At 34.5% G+C, this 21,605-nt stretch overlaps 2 protein-coding genes and 2 pseudogenes across 9 annotated transcripts; 2 read left to right on the forward strand and 2 right to left on the reverse strand.

The window, feature by feature from the left end:
• The first annotated feature begins 707 nt into the window (after nucleotides 1-707).
• Nucleotides 708-6,816, forward strand: PDE149 (integral membrane TerC family protein). Of its 7 annotated transcripts, XM_086654754.1 has the most exons (16): nucleotides 742-1,057; nucleotides 1,136-1,216; nucleotides 1,899-1,969; nucleotides 2,088-2,321; nucleotides 2,422-2,498; nucleotides 2,855-2,942; nucleotides 3,083-3,163; nucleotides 3,272-3,328; nucleotides 3,960-4,041; nucleotides 4,269-4,318; nucleotides 4,524-4,580; nucleotides 4,677-4,755; nucleotides 5,257-5,315; nucleotides 5,929-5,986; nucleotides 6,113-6,229; nucleotides 6,549-6,816. In XM_086654754.1, the coding sequence occupies exons 4-15, from the start codon at nucleotides 2,157-2,159 to the stop codon at nucleotides 6,202-6,204; spliced, it is 945 nt and encodes a 314-aa protein (XP_086510880.1). In that variant the 5' UTR covers nucleotides 742-1,057; nucleotides 1,136-1,216; nucleotides 1,899-1,969; nucleotides 2,088-2,156; the 3' UTR covers nucleotides 6,205-6,229; nucleotides 6,549-6,816. The 7 variants fall into 7 exon arrangements, with proteins under 7 accessions (XP_086510881.1, XP_086510876.1, XP_086510878.1 ...); XM_086654755.1 differs by lacking the exon at nucleotides 1,899-1,969 and having other exon boundaries at nucleotides 708-1,057; nucleotides 2,110-2,321; XM_086654750.1 differs by lacking the exon at nucleotides 1,899-1,969 and having other exon boundaries at nucleotides 708-1,057; nucleotides 2,170-2,321.
• A 191-nt stretch (nucleotides 6,817-7,007) lies between these two features.
• LOC147568297 (uncharacterized) lies at nucleotides 7,008-9,157 on the forward strand (annotated as a pseudogene). The gene is made up of 4 exons (XR_015234160.1): nucleotides 7,008-7,044; nucleotides 7,172-7,803; nucleotides 8,299-8,818; nucleotides 8,909-9,157. The product of XR_015234160.1 is annotated as an uncharacterized LOC147568297 (transcript).
• Nucleotides 9,158-10,522: 1,365 nt separating this feature from the next.
• Nucleotides 10,523-11,512, reverse strand: LOC147568298 (putative carboxylesterase 7 pseudogene; annotated as a pseudogene).
• Nucleotides 11,513-15,662: 4,150 nt separating this feature from the next.
• Nucleotides 15,663-17,148, reverse strand: LOC147568299 (WUSCHEL-related homeobox 3-like). Its single transcript, XM_086654762.1, has 2 exons — nucleotides 16,698-17,148; nucleotides 15,663-16,177 (listed from the first exon to the last, which is right to left on the reverse strand). Exons 1-2 carry the CDS (start codon nucleotides 17,094-17,096, stop codon nucleotides 15,884-15,886), a joined length of 693 nt encoding a protein of 230 aa, XP_086510888.1. The 5' UTR covers nucleotides 17,097-17,148; the 3' UTR covers nucleotides 15,663-15,883.
• Between the last annotated feature and the right edge of the window lie 4,457 nt (nucleotides 17,149-21,605).

Genomic DNA, 21,605 nt, shown 5'->3' on the forward strand with positions numbered 1-21,605 from the left:
TCTCTATAGTAGAAGATTAGCCAAAGCCAGATTGACGCCGAATCTAACGAGGGTTTCCGACAAGATAGCTCTCACCAGATCCGACAAGGGTTAACAAGCCCTTCATGTGGTGGTGGTGGTGGTGGTGGTGGTGGACGAAGAGCGTTCAGAAAGCCCATCATCTTGTTGTGATGGTGTTGAGGTGGTGGTTAGGGCGTGTTTGAGATTGGCACTGTGTGCTCTTGTTTTTTTGTTGTGTTCTGTGGTGGTGGTGTTAGTGGTGGCAGTGACGGCGGTGGTGGTGGTGGTGAAATGAAGAAGATGAAACTAGAGTAATTTTAGGTTTTTGCGGGGGTATATTTGTCATTTGTTACTTTTCAGCAGCTGGGTTGATTTTTCAGACTTGTTTTAAAGTCTGAAAAAACTGGGTCTTAATTCAGCCAATTCAGATGTCTAATTTAGTCAGCCAATGTTTCAGATTTTGTCAAACAAAAAAACAAACATCTGAAATCTGAATTGAGATTTTAGATCTGAAAATTTTAAAAAACAAACAGCACCTTAAAGTTATATTTCTACTTGTTGTACTCAAATGTTGCAGCTGTGTTTCCCTGGGTGTAAACCTTTTATTCATAAATAATAGTTTTACCTTCAAATTAAAAAAAAAAAAAAAACCTTTCTGTTGTGAAAAAAGTCAAGGTTATATAACAGTGTCAGTAAGTTTTGCTGACGGATCTATCTCCTCATGGTAATAGCAGCAAAAGTGATTTTCAACTGTATAGAGAGAGAAAGTGAGGAAGGGAGGTGGTGGAGAGGGGATAAGAAGAAGGAATTCTAGAGAGAGAAAGAGAAAGAGAAATACACCAAGAAATCTATAATTGTTTAAAAGAAATGACAACTTTCCCTTTTACTATTATCTATAGTAATGGAATCCAAACTCCATTCAAGTTATTTCCTACATTTTCTAGGGTTTCTTCTCCATCTTCATCTCCATATTCACTACAATTTCAATCTCCATTGCGGACATCGCTTACATCTTTACCACATCATTGTCACCACCATAATGCATCTGTTTCTTCAGGCAAGTCCTTTCAATTTGAATCTCAACCAGTATATTTTTCTCAGATTTCTCATGTGTTTTTGTTCTGAATTTTTACAGATAGGATTATTCGTCGAATTCTCATTTCACCAGTTTTATGTTCTAAAAAGACTCAACAGGAAGACGATCTATCTAGTTCAGGTGAAGAGATGTTAACTTGTTTGAACCAATCTCATCTCATTATTCATTCTATAAGGATGCAATTATTGTTTTTATGTCTTTATACAGAATATATATATATATATATATATATATATATATATATATATATATATATATATATATATGTGGTTTATTAGTCTTTATTGATTTATTGAGATTTTTATACAATGATAAACAATAGCACTATTGAATCTAAGATAAACTAAAGAGCGAGAAGAAGCTCACTGGGATGTGAATTGAGGTAGGGGACATCTAATTGAACAGAAAACTTTGTCATTAGATAGATAGAGAAAAAACAAATTCAGCCTAATTTGTGAAGGAATTAGAAAGGGATATGATGATTACAACTACACAAGACAGTGTATTAATCTATTGTGTCTTAGTTAAATAAACTAGTTCAAGTCAATGGCCATTAATTAAACCTTTCTAGCAAAGTAGTCCTATTTAAACTTGGATCATATCGCCATCGGGTTTTGGGTGGACTCTCCTCAAACAGCATTCTTAGATGCCCTTTTTGTTAGACTGATATTCATACCTATGTGGAGCCGCTGGCTTCAGTAAAGTCTGTTGAACTTATATAATGCAGACCACTCGCGTGGACAAGTAAACTTTCTGGTATCGTACTATATTCCTGCCACGTAATCTTTGTTCTACCTTGCAGTTGTTCTTCGAGTTTAAATCTTTCTATCTACTTGTTAACTTCGGAGGTGAAACGATGTTTTCAACTTTGATGTGAGTACTGTAGTACTGTCTTACATGTAACAATTTATAATAAAGTTGCAAAGCTTATGCACTTTCTGAGTGTTTGCGGGCATTTTGACATTCTAATTTAATTACTTATCTGTGTCAGTGACTTGCACGAAACATTTCAGATTCTGCAGATTCCCTATAGTCTGTCTGAATATAATATCATGGTGAAATGGACTCTGCAGAAGAAACAAAAATGAGCACTTCTGAATCATCTAATGGCACTGATACTGTTGATAATGACACTTACATTTCGCTTCCTGATGGCGTTCAAGATGAAAACATCAAGGAGGCCGAACCTAGTCGCGCTTCTTCTATAAGGACTGTTGCTTTATGGGTAAGTATCTTGGAGTAATTTATAGTCAGTGAAACTGATTTGACTTATTGATTACACTTCCAGTCTCAAAATTGAATTCAATAAAAAATTTCACTTGTAGGTGTGCACTGCAGTGGCTTTTGGTGTTGGTGTGGGTTTGAATGAAGGAGTTGGCAAGGCATCCGAGTTTTTTGCAGGGTATGCACAGAACATGGATCTCTCCATATCATGTGTTTTTCATGTCACAAGTCATGTAAATAAACCTTAATAATATCAACATTGTTGTTCCAACTTTTTTTTACCCTTTTAAAGGTAGATTGGACTATCCATGTCATCCCTGATTGGCTTCTTTATCTCTAATCACATGGGTTTTTACTGCCCCTTCCCCTGACTCCCATGCCAAAAAAAGTACTAGTAAATGTCGAAAAGCAAGGCCACTAACTCTGGAGTTGCAATAATTTGTTTGTTTTATTTAGTTCCCTTTATGGCTTAAATGCTGCTTCAAGCATCAAGTTCAGGCAAGGATGACACTAAATTATTATGTTGCATTTCAGGTATCTACTTGAGCAAAGTTTGTCAGTGGACAACCTCTTTGTATTTGTATTGATTTTCAAGTACTTTAAAGTGCCAATTATGTATCAGGTGCTGTGTTATCTGCAAATTTAGCGTTTGAGTCTGAGCTGTTTGTGTTAAGTATATTACTGTATTCTACTACTATTTGTTCTAATTGATATTCATATTTAATGTTAAGAGTTCTTATTGTCTCAAAAATCAAAATACAGAGTCGGGTGCTCTCATATGGTATTGCTGGTGCTATTATCTTCCGCTTATCACTGATACTTCTTGGATCTGCAACTCTTCAGGTAGCTAATTCCAGATTTACAATACCATCTTTATTAAGATGGGTATGTCTGTGTGTCTTCGGTTTGTTAGATTCAGCACTAAAATATATAACTTTATTGTTCTTATAGAGGTTTGAGGCAGTGAACTTATTTTTGGCTGCGATACTTATATTTTCATCATACAAGGTACACTTTCTCGACGAACCAATGAATTAACTGTTGTACGTCTCCCTTGTTTTACTTTGTTGATTATGACTTTGTTTATCCCTTCATTATAAAACACTTATTATGCATTAATATAGCCCTAGAAGTCAGATGACTGCCTTAAAATCTTAATTGAGCACCGAGCAGTGGTGTCTATAGGAGAAAGCGGCAGTTGAAGGGATAAATAAATTTATTGAAAAGCAACAACTGTAACAGTTAAGGATTTTTCTGTAGAGTGTTTGATAATTCAAATTGATCTTCCTCCATGAATCATTGTCATCAAAGATATGTTATTCTTGAGACAAGCCCCCTTGTTACGAAGTGGTTCCTAAGGCCTTCACATTACAGTATACTGTATATGATGTAATATATATATATACATATTGTAAATTATGCTCGAATGTTTTAACTTATTTTCGTTTGTTGGTAAAGGGATAAAGAATGCATTCGTAGACATTTGCATTAATCATATTTGTTCATCTTATTTGGTTGGATACATGATGTGTCCCCTCCAATGATCCTACATTCCTAAATATTAGATGCGTGTTTGTTGAGGCCACTATCTAGGAAAGTCTATTCTTCCTATCCTTTAAACAGTTTTTATTTCGTATAGCTATTTGCCGGAGGAGAGGATGACACTGATCTGTCTGACAACTTTATTGTGAAGACGTGCCAGAAGTTTATCCCAGTTACGTGTAAGTTGTATACCTCAAGTTTTCTGAACTGTTTCCTCCATTTCAATTTTCATATGTTAATCATGAGTTGAGCAATCAATTACATATTTCTTACTCGTATTGAGTTTATTCTCCATCGATGCACATAAACATGAAAACTAGCGATCTCTTTTGTACCACGTTCATTCTCCATGATCTTAGATAGCAAAGAGGAGTAATTATTCTTCTGTTTCTTATTCATTTAACAGCTGATTATGATGGCAATCGATTCTTCACATTCCAGGACGATGCTTGGAAAGTAAGTTGTTTGTGAGATTATATACTCAGATCAATGTCTTAACGTGTTTATCCCACATTCTGTTTGTAGGACTAAAACTACTAATTAATCGTAGTAAATGCCTTTGTAGGTTATGTTAGTTCTATAATGATCAACTAGCATATTTTATGTTTAAAGTTGCATTGTTTTTGGTGGGATTTCGTTGACTTACAAACATTTTGCGCAGGCTACACCTTTACTCCTTGTAGTGGCTGTTATTGAGCTCAGTGATATTGCATTTGCTGTACGTTTTTTCTTCTATCCATTTAAAGCATTCATTTTCTTGTTGGCTTTTGATATCAACATGTGAATATAAGTTCATTTTTTCCAATTTTTGTAGGTTGACTCCATACCAGCAGTTTTTGGTGTCACAAGAGATCCTCTCATAGTTTTTTCTTCTAATTTATTTGCCATCTTAGGTAATTTCTTTTCTCTATCTTTTACATATTCAGTCCTGTTTCAGTAAACATGCTATCTTCATCTCATCTCTCTGTAAGATATTAGACTTAGATTGTGAAAATAACTCGAACCAAGATAGTCCAGTTGTTCTTGCATATCCTTCATTACTAAATTTCATAATAATCTGATAGTATTTAGTAGGCAAGGGCATAACAGTCGGAGAAGTATTTCCTGTCAGAATTCTGATAGTGTTTAATATGCAAGAGCATAACGTTAAGATAGTTAGAGAAGAATTTGGTGCTAGAATTCTGATTGTATTTGGGTACAAGGCTTAAGCTGCACTTTAGCTCCTCTCTGTTGGATACTGAGTACCATTCATTTCTAGGGATTTATGACAATCATTTAACTAGAAAGCTGCTATAAGTTGTAATAAGAAGGGAAATATAAAAATTGACTCTCATCTATAATTAAAAGGATTCAAGAATGTTGTGTTTGTTTACTTGGTTTACAATCCAATGTAGGTTTGAGATCGCTATATACTCTTATTTCCGCAAGTATGTCTGAGTTGGAGTATTTACAGGTAATATTTCACTTAGTTCGATCAAATAAATATTGAATTGTTGACTATATGAATTTAGTGGTTAAGGTCTTGTCAGTTATTATGCAAATTTCTTTATGTAAGACCTAGTGGGAAAATAGGACTACCATATGTTATATTGTACAAGTCTTGGAGAAGTTTGATGTATCTTGCTCTTTTGATCCTAATTTTTGTGGTTTTAACTTTTAAGAATGTAATCCATTTGCCTGCCTATTTCTCCAAATTATCACCAAGAGAAGTAAACTTCTTTTTCGAAACCTAAAGAGAAGCAATATGATTTAACATTTCCTGTTTCTAGGCATTCACAATTGTTCGTGCGACTCTCCCTAAGACCTCTGCCTTAAGAAATGCTCCAATTTGGCGTTCTGAAATCTATTGTCCAAGTCTCAAAACATGAACATTTATTGACCACATAAATGATGGAAGTTTTATATGACACGGAAGATGTTGATTCGTTTGCCATATCATATTAGTATTAGTAGGATTACCATCAAATCTCTCTCTCCCAGACTCGTTTTTCTTTAAACTGTATCTCTGATCATTTATTGAGGTTCAAAAAGTTACTAACTGAAACTGCCTATATTTGTCTTTTCAGCCTGCCATTGCCATTGTACTCGGTTTTGTCGGATCAAAGATGATCTTGGATTTCTTTGGTAGATTATCTTCTGTTCATAATAAGTCCATTATTTTTCAAGTTTCTCTGTAATCTTATAATTGGCAGACCCATCTGCTTTCGTTATCGGCTCGGTAAAGATATTCAAGTACCTCATTTCCTGCAGGTTTCCATGTCTCAACTGAAGTTTCTCTTGGTTTCGTAGCAACTAGCTTAAGTGCTGGGGTGCTGTTAAGTCTCTTGAAGAAATCTGATTAAATTCACGAAAGAAACAAGCCAGCAGGTAAATATTTTGCATTTCTCTCAAGTATTTACCGCTTTTGTTAGTTACAATTTCTCGACATAGCGAGTTCATATTTACTTCAACAAGATCAATCTAGTGGAAATGCAAGTACCATTATACTTCATTCCTTCTAATCTTCTGCTGTCATTTTTAATTCATAAACATGAAAAATACTTTGTCATAAACCTCCGATATTAAAATTGTGAAAATAGAGTGAACAATAGATTGCCTAAAAATCATCTACAATTTTCTTCTTACCTTTTGTTCTCTGTATTTTACCCATTTTCTTCTTACCTTTTTTCCTTCTTTTTCTTTGCAGTGAGAGGCTTTGTTTTGTAATCTATAAAGTCGACAAACATAGGAGAAATAAGAGAGGAAGCAAGCCTTGTCAATCTGCACTCTTTTTGTAACTGATATCTATTCATAAGGAGGAGGTGAAAGTAAAACCTGCCCATCACTAGGACATGGCTAGAGCCTACTTGGTGAAGATGACGATAAATTAGCATTTTTTTTCAATATGTATCAAGCAATGCCGTGTATATTTAACACAACATTATAACAGAAATACCAGTTGGTTTTTCGATTAAGTTCTTCAGTTATTACTCTTACCGTCACGATGAAAATTTTAGCAAGCTTCTGTTCGATTTTATCCTCTTTTAACAGTAACAATTAGATGGAAACTACCAATTTTGCAACATTTACTCAAATTTCTTGACTTTCTATGCCTATTCTTGTGTTTGAAAATATCCTTCATTTCTTCTTTCATGAATTAAAGCAAATGGGAGCTGGTTATACAACTAACACCAAATCAGAAGGTCATCATAAGAATGAGAAACTAAATGGGTTGAACAAAAAATTTCAACCCCAAGAAGACTTCTTCTTCTTCTTCTATTCTTAAATTCATTAATCCTTCCTCCAAGTCTAAACTACCTCATAATCAAGAACAAGAAGAAGATGAACAGAACCCGAAATCTCAATCACTAAACACAATCCACTATTTTGATATAGAGCTAAAACACATTTTCTTCTGTATTGCTGCATCATCAAATTTATGAGAACAGAGAAAAGAATATATTAAACAATGGTGGAGACCTAGAGTAACAAGAGGTATTGTCTGGGTAGACGAGAGTAAGAATTCGGAGAAATGAACCGTTACCCACAATTCATATATCTGGGGATACATCAAAATTCAAATACTCGAATCGTCAAGGATCAAGATCAGCTCTTAGAATTGTTTCAAAGACAGTGAGGTTAGGTATAAAAGATGTGAGGTGGTCTGTAATGGGTGATGATGAATTGACGATACTGTCTTTGTTGCAGATAATGTGGGGAGGGTTCTCTCGAAGTATGATCATAAGCAGTTTTATTATATTGGGAGTTCTTCCGAAAGCCATGTTCAAAATATATTTTTCTCATATGCAATGGCTTATGGAGGAGGTGGGTTTGCTATAAGTTATCCATTAGCCATGGCTTTAGAGAAGAATAGAAGATACAAGACAAATGTATGAACAGGTAACCTGGATTGTATGGCAGAACTCGCCGTACCACTGACCAGAGAGAGTGGATTTCATCAGGTAATTTACAGTCATAATAACAATTCTGGAATCTTTAACTTCTATTTGTTTTAAGAAATCCACATCGGTGAGAGGCAAAGTATGGTGCCCCCTTACAAGGGATTAAGCACCCTTCCTAGTGACGTGTTTTTACGCCGTGAGGCCTGATGGTGCCAAAGCCGATAAAATCACTAGCAACCTAGAGGGCTGGCCGTGACAATCCTAAAATGCGTACTCAACGCGATTTCCTTACGATTTCCACATTGGTGGGAGACTCAAATCTAGCATCTTTTTTCTAGTGACGCCTTGTAAAGTCGTAAGGTCCAGAAAAGTCAAAGGAGACAATATTGCCAACAGCCCAAAATGCTGGCGCAAACAATTCTATAACACTATTCAAATTTTGAGTAATTTGGTGTTTAGTTTTCTGTAATTTGTGCTACATATCTCATACAAATGATATGGAAACTCACCTTCGTTTTGCCAATTTAGCTTTCTTTACTTGTTTGAGTGTTGCAGTATGATGTATATGGAGACTTCTTGGGTCTTCTAGCTGCTCACCCAGTTGCTCCACTCGTTTCTTTGCACCATTTAAATGTTGTCGATCCGATATTTCCTAAAATGAAGAGAGCAGGAGAGCGCCCACCTTTTTGAATCCATCAAATTTGATCCGTCTAGTATAATGCAACAATCAATCTGCTACGACAAAAAAACGAGCATGGTCAATCTCCATCTCATGGGGTATAATGCCACCTAGAGAACTAGAAACGCCAACAAGAACCTTCCTGAATTGGTATAAGAGAGCTGATTATACTGCTTATGCATTCAACACTAGAGCCATACTAAGCATCCATGCCAAAAACCATTGATTTACTATATGCAAAATGTTCGACACGATAAGAGTAAGAGGGAAACAGTGAGTATCTACTTGAAAAGAAAGGTACCACACCCTTATTGCAGGTGGAAAATGGGGTCCCCGGAGAAAATTGACTCCATTGTTGTCATAAGAAGACCCGATCATCCTCTTTGTCGGCACAAGGCAAGATTTGGATATTCTTATTGTATTAAAATTACTCAAGTTTGACCCCATAATATTAATTTTGATAATCTTTGATCTATTTTGTTGCAGTCACCAAGAAGAGATTGGTGTAGAGTTCTAAATAGAAGTAAGAGTTCGACAATGTATATAGCTGCGGAAAAGTGCAAAAATGGCGAGATTGGTGATTTTTTAGCGAACAAAAATGGGTTAGATTTTTTGTGAATATCTGATTAGCTAAAACCCAAATCGAAGATTCGGGTTTGTTTCATATTGAGTACATCAAGGGGTTCAAAATGCAAGATTTAGATAAGCTTTCAGATCACATGAGTTGTTCTATTATGTTGTCAGTCTCAGAAATTTTGATATGAATCTATAACTCTAAGTAATCACAGAAAATAGAAATTAGAATAATGTTTACATACTTGAAAACGAAGGCGATTTCTCAATTGGTTTTACTTTCTTCTATGAGTTTCAGCTTCTTCACTTCCTCGATCGTTTTGTCTGGGATAAGTTCCTCCAATTGAGTAATAACCGAGAGAGTTGTTTCGTTCATTTCGGTGTTGTTATTGAAGTGATCTGTTGTTGGCAATACATCAACAATTGTTCCATCCTCCAAAACAGTCACTACAATTCATCAAAATAAACCAAATCTCGATTAATAACATTACTAAAAGCAGAGAAAATCACAGGACTACTTAAAGAAGAAATCTAGAAACAAATCAATTATTCGAAAAATGAACAAGAAATTAAACCTAAATTTCTCAAGAACCCATGATAATTATAATAACAAGAAGAAAAGGGTAGGTCAGCTAAGAACAAATCTAGTAAGAACTTGTTCTTTTTCATACTCAATAAACCCAAAATCAACAAAAAAACAGAAAAAAAAAACCCAAAATAGAAAACAAGAAGAAGAAGAAATTTAGATAATGTAGTTGGGAAGTTGAGATTATTATGATTATTACCAGGATGACAATGCCAACAGAGCATGAAGAGAGAGAAGAGTAGAATGAGAGGAATAAGATGAACCCATTTTTCAGAAATGTGGTGGGATGATCTTGAGCGAGAAGAAGAATCTTTCTTATTGTTTCCTCCATTAGAAGAAGATGAAGGATCATAGAGGGGTAGTTCATTATTATTATCATCATCATCAAGTGTTACTGGTTTCTTGTTGTTTCCTGGGGAGCGATTAATATGAATCTGTGGGATGTTAATGTATTCATCGGAGGTTCGAATCAAGCTTGCTGGTCTTTGCATCTTCAATCTAGAGATAGAGAGAGAGAAGAAGAAGTTAGAGAGAGAGAGAGAGAGAGAATGAGGAAAATATCAAGGTTATCGTGTTTAGGGTTTATTGTCCTCCTAACGGTTTCTCGTTAAGATGGGATGGCGGGAATCCAAATAAACCTTGTGTTTTAGGGTTTATTGTCTCCTCCGGCCACTATTCCGGCTGGAGCATCAAAAGTACAAAAATGAGAAAAAAAATTCAATTTCACAGAGCTAAAAGGCTATAATCTCATTGGAATCAAAATAAATGCATAATATTTTGGAGTACCATTGTGCAGAATTACATAATATGAAGCGTTCAAATATTCGTTATACTTCATAATATCTAACACAAGTAGTCCATTTTCACGTTCTTTTATTTATTTGCATACATATTAAGATGATAATCAAATAACACGAAACGATTCCATCTGAATCTATCTCTTAATTCAGAAAAGAAGTCAACCGTTTAATCAACTCCGGAGCCATCACAGAGTGTGGATGAAACAAATGAAATCCATGATCTTCTCCTTTAGACTCAAAAATATCCAAAACTCCATTCCACCCACTCTTCTCCAATGTATCATAATATAATCTTCCCCTGTCCCTAAATATGTCTCTCTCGGCCACACAAACCAAAACCCGTTTGCAACCCAACTTCGAAAGATTTGGGTCATCGATCGGGTTGAGGAGCCGGTCATTACACACTGTTGTCATGTGGCCAGTAATGGGCCAGAGCTGGTCCTGCTTATCCATATCTTTTGTCTCGGAATCAATCGGATCCGACACCCAGAAGTAAGGATGTAGTAATACAATCCCAAGTATGTCTATGGAGAGTGGCTCAGTAGCTACCTCGGCAGCCCGAATGGACATATTATGGACTATATTAGCACCAGCGCTATCACCAGCCAAGAAAACTCGACTGTAATCGCCATGGTCATTTAACCATGTCTCTGGTACTTGGCCTGTAGAATGAGAAGATACCCATTTCAAAGCGTCCCATGAATCGTCATAAGCAAGAGGGAGATAATTTTCTGGTACTCGCCTATAATCAACTGACACTGCAACCACTTTTGCCTTCAAAACTAATGAACTAAGAAAGTTATGATGAAACCGAGAGAAATGAGTTTCGAAACAAAATGCTCCTCCATGATAGTAAACCAAAACCGGGAATTTCTGATTTTTGCGAGTGATTTTAGGAAGATATAGTCTCGCAGAAACACCGGTTTGAGGTACAAGTAGGGTGTCTTTCGACAAAACATTTAAATTTGAATCCAAAGATGGAGGAATTACTAATTTGCTAATGAGTAATCTCTCAGCTATACCATCTTTCTTTTTTTTCTTGAAACAAGCTCTACCATCTTTATAAACCTTTAAAAATGATAAAACCTTATGCACTATTTTGTTGTTGTTGTTTGATTGCATAGTTTCCATTTGCAATATCAATGGAAGAGACGAAGACGTATATTTATATTAACAACAATTAGTAATTGGACTTAGCTCGACGTCAATAGGCTCAAGTATATATGAGGTTATAAGTTTGTAGTGATAGCCACGCCTCACATTCCCATCTATATAGTATATTATTTCTTCAATGGACATATTTGAAATGGTCGAGGTAAGCTACCTTTCTACCAATGAATGAGTATTCATTAATTCAGTTACTTTAGTATCAAGTATTTGAATGGGTTAGGTCAAAAGTTTAGAAAAATGACTCTTCAATTAAGTCACAAAGAGTACTAGTAGCTACACATACCATATGGCATTGTTGGAACCTATGGAGAAAAATATTGCAACTTACATACAATGCCTCACTAGAAGGTGATGATTTACTCGACTAACTTTACAGATGAGTTGAGCAAAATCTTACAAGAGGATAAAAAAATGGAAATTGTGTTTAAGATCTTCTTATACTACTTTTGGGTCTTAAGCCTCTCTCTGTGTGCCCTTTTAAAACAAGATTGATTTGACATGTTTGTCTAACGAAATGATCTAGCCACCCAAAATCCACCTGATTTGGCAGAGAAGCCCGAATCAGAAGTCCAGATTGATCCTAAATTGAAGGAGCATTTTGATTATTATTATTATTATTATTATTATTATGATAAACTCATGTTGACTAGGTTTAAAATATGCTTATACAAAAAGGTCTTTGATAAAGTTACATGGTTAAATAGCATTGCCTTCTCAAAAATCAAAATTTTCATATTTTAGGTCCCTCCTTTAATTTGACAAAGGGACATTGCTTTTAAAGATTAAAATAAAAAAATATATATATTTATAGAGATTCAAAATTATATTTAAAAATAGCAATAAAAAAATATATCAGAAATTTTTTGTCTCTTTGTTCATCTTTCTTAAACCTTACAAACTTCACCATAAAACCCTACTTTTACCTTTCCAACAACATACAATCACCACTAGTAACCACTATAACCTTGTTTATTCGTATTTAAGACATTTAATATGTCTCAAGACATAGATGATCCTTTATTAATGAAATATGATGTTTCATAGATAGAAAATAATGCTTCATTAATGGACAATGATTTCTCATTGATACAAGATAGTTTTTACCAGTCTAACGAATTAATAAAATCAATAAGTGACAATGTTGGTGAACACTTCTCGGAAGAGGTAAGAAAAATGCGTATTTGATATTTAATTGAAGAAAATTGAGTTCTTAGGTTATCTCTTCGTTGACATAATTTCAAACACCTTTTCAATTGGTGAAGATGATAAATTTCGGACATAGTGGTCGAAATTAATGACAAAGTGTCAAAATTACAGTACCGAAATATCTAACAAATTTTGACCGCTATGGTCGAAATTCTGTTAGTTGGTCGATTTTTTTTCTTTCGCAAAGATTGTTTTTTATTATTCGTTTATTTTGTATAATATAGCCAAATATCTATAATGACGGTGAAAGTTTCGAAAATGTGAAAGAAGACTAGGAGAAATTCATTTTGAAGAACTCAGTTTCTCACTTGATTTGGAGGAAGAGAGAGAGGGAACTCGGTTTTCACAGAAGATGAAGAAAGGGGGATTTAATGTTTTAGATATTGTTGGTTCTAAATTTTTTTATTGAAGACTTATTTTTAAATATGAAATGTTTCGTAGACTTGTTTGTAAGTTAATGTCTACGTACTAAAAGTGTCAAAGTCTCTTCACAATTCATGTCCCAATACACCTAAGCAAGGTCCCTATACTAAAGACGACTCAAACAAAACCAGGCGTGATTCTACAGTATCAACATTAAAACTACATTGCTTATGACAACTAACAAACTAAAAGTAACAATAATGCCACTTAGGCTTGCTTGACCAAAAGTAGTTTGAGAGACTCAAGGAGGCAAATTTACACATAAATGGTCCGACAAGGCATATTTTACATTGATGAAAGTGGAAAATTACTTTATTTACGGGAGTGTTTTCTTTTTGAGATAAACCAGAATTTCATTTATAGAAGGAATACAATTGGTTTTGATATTTTTGACTCATTTGAGTACAACATGGATTTACTAAAGTAAATAACAACATGAAACTTACAAAAGTAAAGACAACATGAAGGGAAAAGAGTACAAGATTGCAAAAATAAAATAAAAAGACCCTAAAAGTCACAAATTAAAGATCTTAAAGATCATGAAGGAGACCCTAAAAGTCGTGAATTTTATTATACTCAATTATATGTAATCAGGATTTGTGTCCTGATTCTCAAGTAAGTTGAAAAATCCTAGTCGCACAAGTTGCAGGCATTCAAATCCTTCTTCCTCGACCTTCAACTTTCGTATGACGATCTTTGGCTGAAGCCATTTTGTTGTTGTTGTCTATGTTACCATCGGCAAAACCTTTTCTCCTTCTTTTGTTTGGTGATTTGGGTGTTGATTTAATGAAGTTTTATCATCATCTTCTACTACAACTTCGATTCTGAATTGAATTCATCATATAAAACAAAAGAAAACCCTAGACCCACAATCCCAATAATACTGTATACCCAACAACAGAAAAACTGAAACTGAAAGTACACAGGAACCGAAAAAAGAAATAGAATTTCTATAGAGAAAGAGATGTGTTTCTCTGTAAACCCCCGACTTATCTTCTGCTAATAATTTCTTATTAACTATGAGAAACTAAACCAAATCAAAGAGAGTGAAGATAAGAGAAGAAAAAGAAAGAAAAACAAACTCTAGATTAAAAGCCTTCTTTTGCCTTGAGAATCTGAACTTTTCATACAAAGAGAGAGAGAGAGAGAGAGAGAGAGAGAGAGAGAGAGAGAAATTAGTTTCCTGATCCAGCAATTACAATTACAACAAAAATAGATGAGAATCAAGTCCAGACCCGAAAACAACACACAAGTAGTAGGAAGGAAATACAGATTCTGGCGAAGGGACAACACTTCGCCGAAGGAAATCGAAGATCTAAAACGGTTTTCTCTCTCCAGAACGGTTTTCTTTGAAGAAACAGAAGTTTAAATAAACTTTTTTATTTAGGGGAGTGTTATGTGTATAGATTTTACTTAGTTTGTGACTAGATGACCCATTTTTACTAAAAAGACAAACTGATTCATTATTTGACTACGATCTAGACTGATTTTTATTTGAGTAAGTAATCGTATTTTAAATTAAGTTAAGATCTTTTATACAGTCTCATATTTGAATACGGAAAGTAGTGAGAGTGTAAAAAATGTAGGTAAGGTGAATTTGAGATTTGTGATGATAGATAAGTTGATTAATTTCTGACTTATCCACTCAATTAGAAAGACATAAAAAAAAAAGAATTTTGTAGTTAATTATATATCGAACCAGACCTTTTGACGAGAGGAATATATGACCTTAGGGTCACAATCAAACATTGATTAGATAATCTGACCCGGTAGCAATGAAAATAATATGTAGACATATCATCAATGTTATTTAGCACGACAAAAAGTAATTAAATGACACAGAAGGCAAATTGATGATGTCATGTGTCTAATTTGTCATGTCAGAGCATTTAAGATACAGACAAAATAGCAATTTCCATAGGTATATCTACACATTTCAAATTTACTATGGTATTTCTTTTATAATTTGATTACCCTTAGTACTAAAGTTCTTTAGACTTTTTGGAATTATATAACTAATAATCAAACATTTTGTATTTAAATTTTGGTTTAAACCATCAATAAGAAAGAAAAGAAGACCTGCCAAAAATATACTTGCAATCAGCTAGCTATATATATGTTAATCTGTCTTGTCTCTAGCTAGCTAGCTTGTACTAATCAGCTATCACATAGTAAAGATATTATTCAGACTTTCACAGAGAGAGAGAGAGAAGAAAGAGAGAACTTATCATCTAGAGAGAGAAAGAGAGAGTCATGACTACATGATAAATGTTTGCCTATAAATGTGTTTTGTTTCATCTTACCAAGGAAAGAAACCCTAGTCTTGAGCATAGGATCATCTAACTCATCACTAGTCCTCTCATTGATAAAATCAATACAAAAAGAAAGAAAGCTGTTCAGATTTCTACAAGTCGGTAATGGGTATAGCTAGTGCTGATTTTGTACCAATTTTGCAGCTTTAAAAGATAAGACCCAAAACCCATACTAAAAAAAGCAAATATTTATCAATTACTCCAAGAGTTTAATTACTCATCAAGATTAGTCATTGAAACAAAATACTACTACTAGCTCATCCATCATCTTTACCCTAACCTAGCTAGCTAATTAGTTGAACAAAGAGAGTTTTTCTTATAGACCCACAAAACAAAAGTAATAATAACTCCTTAACATGATTATAGACTACATGAAGAGCTACTAGCTAGGTCATTCATCTTTGAAGTTGCTACCTGCACTACTTTTGATAGGGAAAAGTTCTAGGGTTTTCAGAGGTTGCTTATTGTAATTGCTACCACAAGAAGGAGATATTGTTGCTTCTGAACCCACATCCATCATCATCATCCAATCATGACCATACATCATTTTTGATGAATTCTCCATCATTATCATCTGATCCACATCTACAACCTTCTTATCAACAGGAATATTGTTGTTATCCATTACCCATGACTTGTAGTTCATCACTTCATTAGGTTCTTCTTTCATTACTACCAACCCTTCCTACAACACAAAAATTAATCCAAGCTATTAATACTAAAGTTAGGGCATAAGCTAGAATCTAGGTCATTTTTACACATATTAATATTAAGTCAAAAGCACAAAGTTAGGGCATAAGCTAGAATAATAATATGTTTAGGTCATTTTTACTCATTAAGGATCAATGAGTTTTGAGTTGGTCGTCCACAAACTCAACTCGACGTAATATCCGAACAAGACCTAGACGTGATATCACCAACAATAACATATGCTCTACATCACCCGAAAATACGTACTAGGCTCAAAACAAAAACCCCTCTAAAGTGAGACAAATAGTCTCATGTAGACGAAGGATATTGTCTTAATCAACAATAGGTCAAATTAGTTTGGAGTTGCTTTTTACAAACATATTAAGACACACATACATAAATAGAGGATTGATTTGACAAGTTGCATGAAACAATATTAATGGGGAAAAAAGAATCAAATAACTAACCAATCAAAAACCCAAAAAAGGAAAGACAAATAGTAGTATATTTAGTACCTGAGGATGATGAAGAAACTTGGGTAAGTGATGATAATGGGGAAAATGATGATTAAAACCTGAAGTAGATGATTGATGATGAGAAGTTCCATGAAAATGGTGAAGAAGGTGATGATGTTGGTTTATGATGATTTGTTGATGTTGATGATGAAGTTGGTGTTGGTGTTGGTGTTTGTTGAGTAGTTTTCTTCTAAGTTTTTGTCTATCTCTAGCTTTATGATTTTGAAACCAATAGAAAACATTTTTTCCTTCAATCTTACCATATAATGAAAGATGAGTAGTTATTTGTTGAATCTGAGAAGCATTTGGTGTTCTTATCCCACCTTTATACATTTCTTCAAGTATCATTAGTTGTTCTGTTGTTGGACACCATCTTGTTGATGTTGTTGTTGGTGACATACTAATAATATCTTCTTGATTCTCTCCCTCTCTCTCTCTCTCTCTCTCTCTTTCTCTTTTTCAAACAAGCTAGCTATATATGTTCTTTTATATAGAGAGTGAGAATGAGCTAGCATATACACATGCACACATAGTTCTAGAGATATATAGAGAGAGAGAGAGGTGAATGAGACAAAGGGGAGTGGGAGAAATTCAAAGAAGAAAAGTGAGAGACAAAAGGGAAGGAGAGAGAGAGAGGGGAAGAAACAAAAGGGAGTTAAAAAAGGAATGGAATGGTACTATACATTGTCATGAAATTTGATGTCTATCTATGACATAGCATTCAATGTGAGATAAGACAATGCATGCATTCTCTCTCTCTCTATATCTCTCTCTCTCTATATCTCTCTCTCTCTCTATGGAGTATCTCTTTTCTTGTAGAGAGAGAAAGAAAGATGATAATTGATAAATCAAGACATCATCTGTATTGTGTACATTCTTGAGAGAATGAGATGACATTGGAGAGGGTTAGCTAGGGTTTGAATGATTTCGTCATCATCACCTTATTATTTATTTCAATATCAGAAGAATCACTGGCATATATTGTATAGGCCTCTACTAACCCTAATTCCTTAAGCAAAGCATCTCTTACTCTCTCTCTGTCTCAATCTCTCTCTCTCTCTTGACTGGGGGGAGGATCTTGAATGTTTGACCTCTCATGATGCTAACATAGATTAGGTTAATCTCTGAAAACCTAAAATCTTCCACGTCACATGAACACTACTCTTTTGTACTTTGACCAATACTTGCCTAGAAGTTGACTACCCAAGAAGCTAAGACCAATCAGGTCCCACTTAGACCTCTCTCTACTAGTAGCCAATTTTTGAGCATCAGAGAGGGTAAAATAAGTTTGACTTTTTTGACGTAATATTGGTGATTCAAATCGGTATTCAACGGTCATGAGGGTGACTTAACCATGGTCCTTTCCTCCTGGGATTGTTAAACACGTGTTTCTTTATAGACGAGCACTTCTATTGAAAAACTCTATAGACATGTCTTTCTCCATCCCTCCATTTGCCCCTCCACCCCATCGCTCCGCCTGATGTGGTGACATGTCTTTTCAGTGTGGAGCAAACAGAGAGAGAATACGTTCAAGTGAGACGTCGCCACATCAAGTGGAAGGACCAAATGGACAGATGAACAAAATTTTCGATAAAATATTAGAATAATTAATATTAAAATCATCTTTCACATAGTATCACAACTAAAAAAATTGAACTCTAAGGGTTTCAGTCTTTACCATAATAACTCTCTTTTGCTCGAACATTTGTATTTCTATCTTTCTAGTTTTTTCCCTTCTCTCTCGTTCTTTGCTCACTCCGGTTGATTTCATACCGATTAACAAGAATTTTTTTTCATTAAACATGTAAAATTTGTCATGCAACCAAGACTCTACACTAGGTGATGTACTGGTCAGTACAAACTTCTTTGATACCCCTTATAACGCTCTGTCTCCAAAAATAGGCATGAGTGCGTCGTGACAATTCACAAGACTAAACATGTGTAAGAGTTATTTAGACATTAACCCCCAACTATTTAGTGATATTAGGATGCACCCCAAGCTGAAAATATGTATGACGTTGAACCCATTCTCGATGTTTTTTTGTTAAACATCAATTAAGTGGTTCACGTGCCAACCACATTCGTGACTTACGTCAAAAATACCTTTCATGAAATATTTAAGTTATTTGGACATTGACCCCCAACTATTTACTGATATTAGAACTACACCCTAAAACAAAAATATGGTTAGGGACTCTCATAGTCTTGTTCTCGAGATTTTTCGTCAAATATCAATTAAGTAGTTCGCGTTTGGTTTCGTATTCCTCTGATTTTTATAAGTTTTAAAAATAGTTTTCATGATGTAAATTCATCCCAATCCGACAACATAAGGATCTAAGATCTCGAATTGCTAATATACCTAAAGCGATTGGTCAATGAACTCGAAGTAAGTCCGAGAACTTGTTCCAAATAAGCCAGAAATATTAAGGAAAACATATATTAGATATATTAGATAAGCTACCGAAGGAAAACATATAAAAAGGCTTACCCCAGTATCTGTCTACCTGACTGTCCAATTAGTTTGGTTGATTATAGATATTAGAGAAGGTCTCAGATGTTATAATCCTTAACTACAAAATCTTGTCTATAGTTAGTTTTAGACTTGTTACTTATATTATAAAAAACTCATACTGGCAAGCAACATGCTTTACTGGTGTTTGACGGAAAAATCGAGAATGAGAGTTAACCCCGAATATACTTTCAGTTGAGGGGCGTAGTCCTGAAATTGTTAAATAACTGAGGATCGATGTCTAAATAAACCTAAATATTTCGCGAAGGATACTTTTGTCATAAACCACTCATGTGGTCGGTACGTAAACCACTTAAATGATATTTAAAAGACAAAATCTAGATTGAGGATGTTTAGAGGTGTAGTCCTAATATCGCTTATAGCGAGGTCAATGTCTAAATAACTGACTAGTAATTCATTATGACACCTGACTCAATATCAAATTACATTCATTTTAACCCCTAGACCAAATTTCTACCCACTTACCATGAGATCCATGATAAGTTCAAAACCTAGAAGAGAGAGGGAGAGAAGAACGGGTGAAAATAGAGTTACCCACCTAATCAATTGGGTTAAGTCCAATTTACACTTTGTAACTTAGATCCCCTAATAAAGACCAAAAATATATATAACTTTGTTTGCACTTTGAGAATCTGATGAGCATTATCCAACTTTGATTACATCACGAATTTGGAATAATTGATCAATCCAAGGGAGGGGGATCAAAGCATGGGTACGTATAGACCTACTGTTTCCATTATACCATGTGAGCCTACTACTATATGATTGAACAATGACACATTTGTCCAATCAATTCCAAGTTTTTAATAATTCTTTTTTCTTGGGACTTACTAATGGAACCAACACCTAATTGCTAGATTTATGCCAGAGTTATTCCTATTGTATAATGTGTGTTGCTTTTGTTTAGAAGAGTGACCTATAATTAGAGAAAATTGAACTCTTTTTCCTATATATATAACTTTTAGAATGCATAATAGAATAGTTTAGACTGTTTCAGATCGTCTGAAAAAACTCACTATTTTTTAATTTTTGGTGTAAAATGATCAATATCTGTTATATATAAGATATGATATGCTTAATTTTCGTAGGGTTTGTTGTCGAGCATTACAGTAGAATTTAAAGAAACATACACTATTACTACACCATGAGCTCGAGACTAGGACGAGAGAGTTCTCGAAGGCAACAGAGTTGCATATCATTTTATGTTGTAAGTAAGTTGGAGCATATCCATAAACTAAATATGTAAATTTTATTTGAGCTTGGATGTTTTTTTGGGTGGACTTGTTAAGGTTTGAGTAGTTCTTTTTTTTTTTCTTGTTGAGAAGTTTGAGTAGTTAGGTAACTTGGTAAATAAGGGTATACCATTATTGGTGTGTGTTATGAGTCAAAGCATTTAGATAGTTGAGTGGTGAGCCTGTACTTGTTGTTTTTACTGTTACAACAGTGTTTCCAATTCCATGTCTAAATGCATGCAAACCTTTTAGGGAACCAAACAAGTAAAACATCTATCTATACACTGTTAATTAAATACTTTTTCATTTTTTTTCTCTTTTTTTATATTAATGTCAAGTCTCTATCCAACAACCATCTGTTTTGTTTATTTCCCTTAGATGAATGTTGTCTGGTCACCCAAGGCCATAGATGACGCACACGACTGTCACACCCCTTTTTGCACTTCAATGTTCTTCTTTTTGTTGATAGAGTTTTCCACTTCAATGTTGGTTCATAGTAGAATAGATTCCCAACAACTATATGACATGATACATGTCAAACTATATGAAACAACGCCTAAAAATCATTCGATATAGCTCATTACAGGCTACTTGTAAGAACTTATAACAAACAACTATATAATATTTAGCAAATATGTGTTGTATGTGCGAGAATAGTCCCACAAGACCTCTCGCAACAAAAAATGCAATGTCTAGTTCATCTCCACTAATTGCTAAGGGAGGTACTAAAGTTACTTAGAGGATAATATAATGACGTAGAGTTAGATGACTACAAACTGAACATAATATTAGAGCTAGAGACATAAGTTATAGGTTTAAAAATGGAGTTAATTCCTATATGGCCCCCTACTTTGTGACCAGCTTCCTTTATGGCCCCCTTTTTTTCGTAAACTCAAATATGACCCCCTATTTTCATGGAAATGTCCTAACTACCCTTCCTTTAAATCTTTTTTCAAAATAAAATCAAAAAAACAAACATAATTCCACCTCACTTCCCTCTCCACCACTTATCTCTCTCCACCTCACCTCTCTTTCCAACTCATCTTTCTCTCTCCCAACTCACCTTTTTCTCTCTCCACCTCATCTCTCTCTCTCTCCACCTCACTCTATCTTCTCCGATGAAGGTCGCCGGCCGGAAAATTTTCC

Source organism: Eschscholzia californica, unplaced genomic scaffold (assembly GCF_041429995.1).
Source record: "Eschscholzia californica isolate CP2 unplaced genomic scaffold, dmEscCali1.0.p SCAF_1, whole genome shotgun sequence".
NCBI classification, from domain to species: Eukaryota; Viridiplantae; Streptophyta; class Magnoliopsida; order Ranunculales; family Papaveraceae; genus Eschscholzia; species Eschscholzia californica.